The 12,513-nt window shown below is 44.1% G+C and overlaps 1 protein-coding gene across 2 annotated transcripts in view; it reads left to right on the top strand.

Annotated features, from left to right (window-relative positions):
- pkia (cAMP-dependent protein kinase inhibitor alpha) overlaps nt 1-12,513 on the top strand; it is a 116,194-nt gene that overhangs the window by 98,579 nt on the left and 5,102 nt on the right. Inside the window, exons 4-5 of one of the 2 annotated variants that reach the window (XM_073040096.1) lie at nt 2,044-2,093; nt 11,551-11,728. In XM_073040096.1, coding sequence (XP_072896197.1) covers nt 2,044-2,093; nt 11,551-11,728 — 228 coding nt within the window. The remainder of the gene's footprint in view (nt 1-2,043; nt 2,094-11,550; nt 11,729-12,513) is intronic. The other variant, XM_073040090.1, reaches the window with a different exon arrangement.

The raw sequence follows: 12,513 nt of genomic DNA, 5'->3' as shown, positions 1-12,513 counted from the left end.
GGTCTCCACTCGTTTGATGTAGCTGTAAGTGAAGAGGCTTGGGGAAAGGGCAAGAGGATAGTTGACTCCCGGGGTTTCTGTTTCTGTAGCCTTTGTGTCAGAGTCTTAAAGGGATGAGTGGGATCATTCTTAGAACTTCCACTCCCCTCCCACCCACCCCATGTAGATTTTCGTTGACCTGGATCCTACCTCCACATTAAATTTTGAACATTTTAATAGACACAGACTTGCCACGCACAATTCCCAGAGAGGGAAGGGGGTAGGGAGAGGGTGGAAATGGCTAGTAAAGGGGGTATAATTTTAAAGTCATTGGAGGAAAGTATAAGGGGGGGGGATGTCAAAGGTATTTTTTTTAACACAAAGTGTGGTGGGTGCAGGGAACACGCTGCCAGGGGTGGTGGTGGAGGCATTAGGGGTAGACACATGGATGATAGAAAAATGGAGTGTTATGTAGGAAGGAAACATTAGATTGATCTTAGAGTAGGTCAGAGGTTGTGGGCTGAAGGGCCAGGGCTGTGCTGTAGTATTCGATGGCCCATGTTCTATGAAGGTAGATTGTTCCAGGGAGTCATTCACATTCTGTACAAATCAGAGGGATTGTCCTTGAACTTGCGTCAGTTCTAGGTTACCTGCCTCAAAGACGGTGGTCCTCCTCGGTTGTGGAGTTGACAGAGGGTCCCGGAAGAGTATTGGGGGAAGTGAGGCTTTTGAGCAGGCTGTGTGAGGATGGGGGCGGAATGCGAAGAGAATGATTGTGATTCCTCTTGAGTCTGGTACAGCTCCTCTCCAGCTACCCATGAACAATGTGATTTTATTTACGTACGTTTTACACACAAAAAAAAGCCTGCTTTCTCTTGCTGGACACAGGATCCCGAGCTGGGTCCCACTCACCAGTATTTCAAAAGTATGCTGTCACGTCTAGGATGCCTAAAATCTGGGACCCGCATTTTTAACAGAGGAGCCTGTGTCTGCATAAATTGGATGCAGGCCATTACTGTTAAATAGTGTGGTTTCTACAATTTTACGCTCGGTAAACTGCAGCCATGCCCACCAGCCTCTTCAGCATTGTCTCGATGTGGGATGTGAGCTGAGCCAACCGATGTGAGAAGGCAACACTTTAACCTTGTGTTTCTGCAAATGCAACTGTAGGTTGGTTCTGGCGTTGCTTAGCAACCGCAGTAAAGCGTTAGTGACGAATTTGCCTGTGAGTGGGATTGACAAGCTCACATTTGCAGCTATCAAAGCAAATACCTTTCTGAGAATCCAGAGGCAGATGTTCAGGTACCATTTCGTTATCCAGTTGACTGTGATGTTATTATTCTCTGCTTCCCTGATTTCCTTTGACAGCCATCGCCCTTTCTCCATCTCTCGAAGGTAGTGGCCACAGCAGCCCCCCTACAAATCCAATTAACCCTAACCTAATCACGGCACAATTTACAATGACCAGTTGACCTACATGGTATGTCTTTGGACCGTGGGAGGAGTTCGGAGGACCCGGGGGAAACCCGCATATTCCACGGGAGGGACATACAGAGATTTCTTACTGAACGCTGCCAGAATTGAACTCCGAACTCTGGCTGTAATACCACTGAGCTAACTGCTACCCTACCGTGACAGCTGCCTATGGCAATGAATTCCCAAGATGAGGCCACCCTCAGGGCAGAGGAGCTACACTTCATATTCCATCTGGGTAGCCTCCAACCTGATGGCATGAATATTGATTTCTCCTTCCAGTTAAAAAAAAACTTTCCCTTCCTCTTCCCTAGTCTATTCCCCAGTCTGGCCTTTTACCTCTTCTCACCTACCTGTAACTTCCCCAGGTTCCCTCCTCCTTCCCTATCTCCTGTGTTCCACTCTCCTCTCTAATCAGATTCCTTCTTCACCTACCCTTTACCTTTCCCACCCACCTTGCTTCACCTATCACCTCCTCGCTAGCCTCCTTCCCCTCCTCCCACTTTTTTTATTCTGGTGTCTTTCACCTTCCTTTTCAGTCCTGATGAAGGGTCTCAGCCCAAAACATTGACTGTTTATTCATTTCCATAGATGCTGCCTCTGGGTTGACCCTGCGTAGAGTTTTCCTCACGTCAGCCACGGTAAGACACAGCACCTGGTCACTGGGAGGAGGAGGACTGGTCTTCCTCGCCACCACGTCATTTTCCACCTCAAAATGAGCGTAGAAGTTGTTCATCTGGGAGGGAGGAATCACCCGCACAGGCAGATGATGTTGTCCTGTAGTTGGTCATGTCCTGAATGCCCTTCCACATGCGCCGCGTGTCGCCGCTGTCCTGGAAGTGGCTGTGGACTCGCTTGGCGTGTGCACGCTTTACCTCTCTGATGGCCCGGGACAGTTTGGCCCTCGCTGCTGTTACGGCTGCCTTGTCGTCTGCTCTGAAGGCAGAGTCACGGGTCCTCAGCAGCGCACGCACCTTGCGGTCATCCGTGGCTTCTGGTGATGGTCTTGGACACAGTGACCTCGTCGATGCACTTGCTGATGTAGCTCGTCACTGATACCGTATACTCCTCTAAGTTGGTAGAGTCGCCATCGGTTGCAGCCTCCCTGAACATGTGCCAGTCAGTGTGCTCAAAGCAGTCTTGAAGAGCAGAGATGGCTCCTGCTGGCCAGCTTCTGAACGGAAGCAGATGAGTACTTACAGATAACTGCAGTGACATTGGATGCTCAGACTAACTGCGTCACTGTTTGAAATAACCAGCACAAATTTAATAGGCCAAATAGCCTGCTCTGCCGCGGAGCCATTTCTCAAGGAATTAAAGAGCCATTGTAACATTGGAACTTGTGCACATTGCAACAGTTGGTCAAAAATCCCGGGTCCTTGCCACAGTTAGAAATTCTGCCCTATTCGTAGCCCAAGCACCCCAGTGTTGGCAGAATTGAGTGCTGACGCTGATAACTAACAGACTGGATTTTCATACATTGAGGAGGTGAGCAGCGGTGGGGACCTAAACCAGTTAGTCAAACAGCTGCTAGGGTATTGTTCACCCATTTTGAATATTTTAATATTGACACTAGAGGAGCGGCTCAGCAAAGAGCTCTCTCTGCTGGTAAATGCCTGCTACAGCAGAGGGTATTTTATTCCTACAGAAGGAAGCATTTCTACAAAATGGTTAAAGGTGCTTGCAATGCTGAAAAGAAGATGTATTCTGCAGAGATAAATTTAATAACTATTGAATGATTATTGCCATGCATCTATTAATAATCAATCAATGGTGATTGTAAGCCTTGCAGTAGCTAGACTTTATACGTGTGAATGTCATCCAACAAAGGTTCGTTTTATTGTTAAAGTATGCATGTACTGCTCAACTACTGTGCCACAACAGTCTTTCCAGTTCACTAGATTTTAATTCAACACGTCATGGACAGGGATTACTGTAACATCGCCCAGCTTCTTTTGTCTAGGATCATTAACCTTAATGGTACAGGTTGTCCTGGTCCATTTTGTCCTGCTTCCCTCAGCCGGCTCCTTTTCCCAGTATCCCATGAAGTTTCTCTCAACTATTCACCATTTACAACAGCTTGGCAAAGTCATATACCAGGTAACCACCTATCTCTGGTACAGCCATTTCTTGGCCTTCACAGCTTAGTATCTAATTCCAACCATGATGAACCTTTGTACTTCATCGATTTCAGACCCACTCCTTCCATTACCAATTACTCATCAACAAACTCCCCATTTCTGATTTTCCCATTGAAGACCTAAACCTGTGTCATTTTCTTTTCTCCTTCTGCAAACTGTGCAAGATCAAATTGCACCAGAAACCTAACGCTGGCTGCCTTGACCATTACCTCCATTCCACTAACCTTTCTTCTTGATCTGTATCTTACCTAGCCTTCAATAATGCATCCTCAATGAACACTTGAGATTTGTTTTCATTACCTCCCTTCTTTGACCTCATTGTTGAAACCATAATATATATGTTGGTGCCAAAATGTGTGGTGACACTTGCAGGCTGCCCCCGGCACATCCTTAGGTTGTGTTGGTTGTTAGTGTAAACAACACATTTCATTGTATGTTTCAATGTACATATGAGAAATAAATGAATCTCAATCTGACCTCTGAATTAACAACTCATTATACAGAAAGGGGAAGTCAGGGGTATGTACACCAATCCTTAGCAAGGGATCAGCAATGGAAAGAATGCACAACTTCAAGTTTCTGGGCTCAAGATTTCTGGGGATATATCCCAGAGATGATATATCCTCACATCATCTCATAGAGATGACAGATCACAGAGGTCATATATCTTCAGGGACAAATGACAAATGTCCGAGCAGGCTAGTACTTCACAGGAGGGTTTAAACTTGAGTTGCAGAGGGATGGGAACCAGCAGCAGAAGAGATGATGGTTGGGGAGAAAGACATTGTTAAGCCTACGTACAAAGTCAGGAATCAAAAGATCGAGCATAGTGGGACTAATGTTCTGAGCAGGGAGTATTGCAGGTAAGGTGGGTGAGTTTAGGGCATGGATCAGCACGTGGGATTATGAGACTGTAGTCATTAGTGAGACTCTTTTACAGGTGGGGCAGGACAGGCAGTTTAGTGTTCTGGGATTCCATTGTTTTTGAGCTGACAGAGCAGGAGGGATTAAAGGGGAAGAGGTGGCATTACTAGTCAGGGAAAATATCATGGCAGTGCTCAAGACAGAATGGAGAGCTCATCTAGTGAGGCTTTATGGATAGACTTTAGGAATAAGAAAGGTATGACCACATGAATGGGATTATATTATAGACCACCCAAAATTTAGAGGAATAAATTTGTAGAGAGATCGCAGACTGTTGCAAGAAACATAAGATGCTTTGAACTTTCCACATATTGACTGGGACTCCATAGGGTGAAGGGGCTGGATGGGAAAGAGTATGTCAAATATGTTCCAGGAAGTTTCCTTAATCAGTACGTAGAAGTCCCAGTTAGAGAGAGTGCAGTACTAGATCTCCTTTTAGCGAATGAGATAGGGCAGGTGACAGAAGTTTAGTTAGGGGACCACTTTACATCTAATGTAAATTATAATACTTTCTGTACTTTACTGCTGCTGCAAACAACAAATCCCACAATATACACAGTGCCACTTTATTAGGTACACCTGCTTGTACTGCGAATATCTAATCAGCAAATCTTCTGGCAGCAACTCAAAAGAGATTCAGTTGTTGTTTAGACCAAACATCAGAATGGGGGTGAAATGTTATCTAAGTGACTTTGACTGTGGAATGAATGCTGGTGCCAGATGGGGTGGCTTGAGTATCTCAGAGACTGCTGATCTGCTATAATTTTCACACACAATTGTTTCTAGAGTTTACAGAGAATGGTGCAAGAAACAAAAACCATTCTGTGTTTCAAAGGCACTTTGTTAACGAGAAAGGTCAGAAGAGAATGGCCAGACTGGTTCAAGCTGACAGGAAGGCAATAGTAGCTCAGATTGCCGGCTGGTTGTAAGAGTGGGCTCCTTCTCCTCCACCCCTCTGACTCTCAACACAGGAGCCCCTCAGGGCTGTGTACTAAGTCCCCTCCTTTACTCCCTGTATATACATGACTATGTTGCCACCCACAGCTCAACTCTGCTAATTAAATTTGCTGATGACACTACATTGATTGGCCTAATCTCAAACAATAACGAGGTGGCCTACAGGGAAGAAGTCACCACTCTGACACAGTGGTGTCAAGAAAACAACCTCTCCCTCATTGTCGCAAAAATAAAGGAGCTGGTTGTGGATTACAGGGGGAATGGAGGTGGGCTAACCCCTATTGACATCAATGGATCAGGGGTTGAGAGGGTTAACAGCTTTAAGTTCCTCGGCATACACATCACCGAGGACCTCACGTGGTCTGTACACACCAGCTGTGCGGTGAAAAGGGCACAACAGCACCTCTTTCACCTCAGACGGTTGAGGAAATTTGGTATGGGCCCCCAAATCCTAAGAACTTTCTACGGGGGTACAATTGAGAGCACCCTGGCTGGCTGCATCACTGCCTGGTATAGGAACTGTACTTCCCTCAATCTCAGGACTCTGCAGAGAGTGGTGCGGACAGCCCAGCGCATCTGTAGTTGTGAACTTCCCATGATTCAGGAGATTTACAAAGACAGGTGTGAGAAAAGGTGCCTGAAGAATCATTGGGGACCTGAGTCACCCCAATCACAATCCATTCCAGCTGCTACCATCCGGGAAACAGTACCACAGCATAAAAGCCAGGACCAACAGGCTCAGGGACAGCTTCTTCCACCAGGCCATCAGACTGATTAATTCACGCTGATTTGAGTGTATTTCTATGTTACATCGACTGTTCTATTTAATATAAATTACTATGATTGCACATTTAGACGGAGACATAAAGTAAAGATTATAAGTCCTCATGTATGTGAAGGATGTAAGAAATAAAGTCAATTAACAATAAAAGACTGGATACAGGAAGAGCTTATTGTTGGTAGGACTTGAAAGTAGAATCACAATGAACAGTGCTATAGAACAGCAAGATGTCTGAATCAGTAGAGGGTCAATAGACAAAATTATTGTCATTGAGTGAAAGGATAAGAAAGACATAAGTGAAAATCCACTAAATGACCTGAACTCAAAGTCCTGATGATGGCTGAAGCTATAGATCAGGGTTTTCGACCTTTTTTATGCCATGGACCAATACCATTAAGCAAGGGGTCCATGCACCCCAGGTTGGGAACTCCTGATATAGATGGTTCACTCCAAAGTTCTACATTAAACACAGCGCAAAATGAGAGGAAAATTAATTAATTATACCTGGAAAAAATGATTATTGTAATAAAACCAAACTTGTAGACAGCTAAAAATCCAATCTCAAGTCTAAGGTCAGAAAAAAACAGCCTAGGTGCTTGATGTGATTATTGCTGGGAGAACCTTGTTGGTACTGAGAACTGTGTGATTACTGGGCATAAAATGGGTCAGGTTTGGTTGATTAGTCCCAGAACATGTCTCGACTTCTAGCACAGAAATGTAGAAAAGGCAGTAGTTATTTTTCTATACCTCTGATCGTCAAAGTTTAACCCAATCCCACGCTGATTGGTTAGAAAACCAATACCTCAAGACCACAGGTCACGAACAATGTGATCCTTTGCAAAGTAACAAATTAAACAGTGGGAAAGTAATCCTTTGAACATTGCATCAACAGTTTATTAGTGCATCTTCTCAAAGCACTTACCAGACTTTGAAGGGCAAAGTAACTATATTCTGAATATTCTGATACAATTTTCTGAAATGAGTTGTCCTGATACACAATTTGTATTTGTTTTCCCATCGCCATTTAGTTGTCTATAATTTTGGTGGGGTTTTGTAACTTTTATTTCAAAATATATTTTTGAACCTTCATTCTTGCAGTCATACCTTGTACAGTAGTCATGTAGTTGTGAATAATCATGTGTTGTTCCTTTCCGCGCCTTGTGGCGCTTTGGGTGGCTTTATTTTGCCATTTCCTTAACTGTTGTCAATTTATTACGGGGCCAATTGCTAGCTCGGCATTCAGCCCAGCACGAATGGAAGGAGCCAGCCAGATTCGAACCAGGGACCATTCGTCTCGAAGGCCAGTGTTGGTGCCACTACAACAGTGGCCGGCAAATAGCCATGTGTAGCGAATGGGAATTATACCAAAAATGTGGTCAAAGTGGGCTTGCCAGCCTTTCTGTCTCTCAAATGATCATGGTCATTTGTACAAAAAATATGATATTAACAATCAGAAAACCATAATACGGTAAGAATATAAGATATAGGAGCAGAATTAGGCCATTCAGCCCATCGAGTCTTTTCCACCATTCCATCACGGCTGATTTCTTAACCCCATTCTCCTGCCTTCTCCCTGTGATGCCCTGACAAATCAAGAATCTATCAACCTCCACTTTAAATATACCCAGTGACTTGGCCTCCAAAGCCATCTGTGGCAATGAATTCCATAGATTCACCACCCATAGAATCAAAATTCCACTTATTCATCATTCTTCTGGCTAAAGAAATTCCTCCTCAACTCTGTTCCAAAGGGACGTCCCTCTCTTCTGAGGATGTGCCCTCTGGTCCTAGACTCCCCCGCTATATGAAATATTCTCTCCATATTCACTCTACCTAGGCCTATCGACATTTTATTTTATTTATCCATTTAAGGGAAGTGGGTATCACCAGCTAAGCCAGCATCTATTGCCCATCCCTAGCTGCTTTTGTGAAGGTGGTGACTGCTGTAGTCCCTGAGGTGTAGGTACACCCACAGTGCGGTTAGGGAGGGAATTACACAATTTTAACCTGGCGACAAGAAGGGATGGCGAAATGTTTCCAAGTCAGGATGGTGAGTGACTTGGAGGGGGATTTCCAAGTGGTGGTGTTCCCAGGTTTCTGCTGTTCTTGTCCTTCTGGATGGTAGTGGTTGTGTGTCTGGACAGTGCTGCCTTAGGAACTTTGGTATGTTATTACAGTGCACCTTGTAGATAGTACACATTGCTGCAACTCTTCGTCGATGGTGGAGGGATTGGATGCTTGTGGAAGGGGTATTAATCAAGTGGGCTGCCACGTACTGGATGGTGTCAAGCTTCTTGAGTGTTGATGGAGCTGCACTCATCCAGGCGAGTGGCGAGTATTCCATTACACTCCTGACCTGAGCCTTGTCAATGGTGGACAGGCTTTGGAGAGTCAGGAAGTGAGTTACATGCCACTGAATTCCTAGCCTTTGATCTGCTCTGGTAGCCACGGTGTTTATATGGCTAGACCAGTTCACTTTCCTGTCAATGGTAATCCCCAGGATGTTGATAGTAGGGGATTCGGTGATGGTGATGCCCCTGAATGTCAAGAGACAATTGTTAGAGCTGCTCTTGTTAGAGATGGCCATTGCCTGGCATTTGCATGGCTCGAACGTTACTTGCAATATTCAGCAGGTTTCAGTAAGATCCTCCCTCATTCTTCAAAACTCCAGTGAGTACAGGCCCAGAGTTATCAAATGTTAATCCTTTCATTCCCAGAAACATTCTCTCGACCCTGTCCAATGTAAGCATGTCTTTTCTGAGATAAGGGGCCAAAAACCGCTCATAGTGTTCCAAGTGCGATCAGCATTATATCCTTGCTTTTATATTCTAGTCCTCTCAAAATGAATTTTAACATTGCATTTGCCTTCCTTGCCATCAAACTCAACCTGCAAGTTAACCTTTAAAGAATCTTGCACGAGGACCCCCAAGTCCCTTTGCACCTCAAATTTTTGAATTTTCTCTCCATTTAGAAAATATATATTTATTCCTTTTAGCAAAGTGCATGACCATACACTTCCCTACATTATATTCAATCTGCCACTGACTGGCACATAGACCACTTCACCCAGCACCCACGCTCCATCCGCCAGAAAAAGCGGGATGTTACAGCGGGCACCAATTTTAATTAATTCCACTTCCCATTCCTTTTCTGACGTGTAGATCCATGGCCTCCTCTAATGTCACAATGAGGCCACACTCAGGTTGGAGGAACGACACCTTATGTTCCATCTGGGTAGCCTCCAACCTGATGGCATGAACATCGATTGCTCGGACTTCCAGTAATGCCCCCCTGCCTCACCACGCCGCTCTGGTGTTCCTCCCCCCTTTCCTTTCTTCATGGCCTTCTGTCCTCTCCTATTAGATTCCCCTTTCTCCAGACCTGTATCCCTTTCACCAATCAACTTCCCAGTTCCTTACTTCATCCCTCCTGCCCCCTCCGCCCCCAGTTTCACCTATCACCATGTGTTTCTCTTTCCCTTCCCCCACCTTTTAAATCTACTCGGCATCATTTCTCCAGTCCTGCTGAAGGGTCTCGGCCCAAAATGTCGACTGTACTCTTTTCCATAGATTGTGCCTGACCTGCTGAGTTCCTCCAGTATTTTGTGTGTGTTCCTTGGATTTCCAGCATCTGCAGATTTTCTCTTGAGTTTGTTGCAGGAGTAGAGGGATGGAGGGGAAGACCATGACAAGGGGAATTTATATTCCTGGAGGGAGGGGGAGTGGCACATGAAGAGAGTGCTCTTTACCCAGTCTCCACCCAATCTCTGCTTTGTAACATGCAACACACTTGATCCCTCTCTTTTCCCCTTCTGATGAGAATGGTTCCATAGGGTCATAAAGAAAGCTTTCGTCACATTGGCCCTCGTAAATCAGTGTACTGAGCACAAAAGATGAGATGTTATGTTGGTGAGGTCTAATCTGGAGCGTAGTGTGCAGTTTTGTTCACCTACCGACAGGAAAGATGTAAACAAGCTTTGAAAGAGTGCAGAGAAAATTTACAAGGATATTGCTGGGTCTGGAGGAGCTGAGTTATAAGGAAACATTGTATAGGTTAGGACTGTATTCTTTAGAATATAGAAGATTGAGAGGAAATTTGAGTGAGGTATACAAAATTATGAGGTGTATAGATAGAGTAAATGCAGGCAGGCTTTTTCCACTGAAGTTGGGTGGGACTACAACCAGAGGTCATGGGTTAGGGGTGAAAGGTGAGAAGTTTAAGGGAAACATGAGGAGAAACTTCTTCACTCAGAGGGTAGTAAGAGTGTGGAATGTCCTGACAGCACAAGTGTAGCATGCAAGCTGGATTTCAGTGTTTAAAGGAAGTTTGGACAGGTACATGGATAGTAGGAGTATGGAGGGCTATGGTTCCAGTGCAGGCCAATGGGAGTAGGCAGATAAAAATGGTTTTGGCATGGTCCACATGTTCTGTGCTTGTACTTCTCTATGACTCCTTGACTCTAAGATGTTCCCCACTCCCTTCTTCTCCTCCTCCTCCTCCCCCTCCGCTATTTGGAGGACTGAAATGGGAAGAAATTCTTTCAGCTGCTGAGTCTCCAAAGGAGGTGCGTGTGGACCTGTTCATGGTCTTCATTCTAAACAGATTGACATATTTCTCAGTGTTAAAGGAATCTCAGCATTTGGGGATGCATCAGGAATTGATGATCTTCAAACTTAATTGACATATCATTAAGTTTGAAGATCATCAATTATTTTGGTGAAAATGAAAGTAGGGTTTTACAGGGAAAGATCATTGTTTTGTTATCGTGGAGATAATTAACTGGCAGTTGCAGATCAAATACTAGAGAATGATTTCCTAAAGTACACTTCATTAATAATGTTCTTGTTTTTTCAGAATGCTATAGTTATTAAATTTAAAGTAACATCTGTAACACAAGTTGTATCTGCTTTTTTGTCAGACATCAGATAGACTTTCCTGCCAGTCTGATAAGTTTTGTAGAAGTGATGTTTAATGTATTTAGAGTCATAAAGTCATGAAGCCCCAGAGCACAGTAACAGTCCTTTGGCACATCTAATGAACTGTTATTCTGCTTTGTCCCATCGACCTGGACCTGGACCAGAGCTCTCCAGAACCTTCCCATGCTTGTGCCTATTTAAATTTCTTTTAAATGTTGCAATCGAATAGGCTTCCACCACTACTGACGACAGCCTGTTGCCTGAATTATCATTCTGGGACACATGAAATTTCTAATTTTGTATCTCCATTTCAGGAATGTAAGCCAGTTGTTTACTCTGCGTCAGCTCTGATCATGTATTTACTGCACTTGACTTCCAGGTACTGCTATGTGGAAACCCGTCAGCAATGACTGATGTTGAAACCTCGTATGCAGACTTCATTGCTTCAGGACGAACAGGCCGGAGAAATGCACTTCATGACATCCTGGGTTCTCCATCAGGTGTAAACACGAGTGATTTAAGCCTTAAATTAGCAGAACTGAACATTGACAAAAAAGGTGAGGATTATTTATAATGTCAGCTCTTTTAACTGTTGGTGCACCTGGTAAATCATCTCTGAGCAGTTTTTGCGTCCCATATCTACAGAAAGATGTGTTGGCCCTGGAGAACCTACAAGAGGTTCACAAGAATGATTCTGGGAACAAATGGCTTGATATATGTGTAGCATTTGATGTCTCTGGGCCTGTAATCGATGGAGTTTGGAAGTATGGGGAGGTGGGAGAGGATCTTATTCAAGCATACTGGATGCTGAAAGGCCTTGATAAAGTAGATATGGAGAGGATGTTTTCATTAGTAGGGCTGTCTGAGATCCAAGGGCACAGCCTCAAAATAAAAAGATGTCTGCTTAGAACTGAGATGGGGAATTTCTTCAGCCAGAGGATGGTGAATCTGAAATTCATTGCTACAGATAGCTGTGGATGTTAAGTCATTGGGTGTTTTTAAAGCAGAGATTAATAGATCCTTGACTGGTAAGGGGGTTATGGGTTATGGGAAGAAGATGAGAGAATGGGGCTGAGGGAAAATCTAAAATTGAACGGCAGAATAGACTCAATGGGCCAAACAGCCTAATCCTGCTCCTATTGTATTTCTCAGTTTTCATGTGGGTATCTGCAAGGAATTGAATCTCAAGGTTGTATATGTTATACATTCCTTGGTAATAAATTTACTTTGAACTTTGAACTTTATAGCTCACGTTCTTACAGTTAAACTATAATCTTGCTTTTTTTTAAATCACGAGGCTGTAACCAGTGTTTAACATTATAAATCTGTCAAGGGGTTCAGA

This window comes from Hemitrygon akajei, chromosome 1, assembly GCF_048418815.1.
Source record: "Hemitrygon akajei chromosome 1, sHemAka1.3, whole genome shotgun sequence".
NCBI classification, from domain to species: Eukaryota; Metazoa; Chordata; class Chondrichthyes; order Myliobatiformes; family Dasyatidae; genus Hemitrygon; species Hemitrygon akajei.
This window is presented reverse-complemented; position numbering and strand designations above follow the sequence as displayed.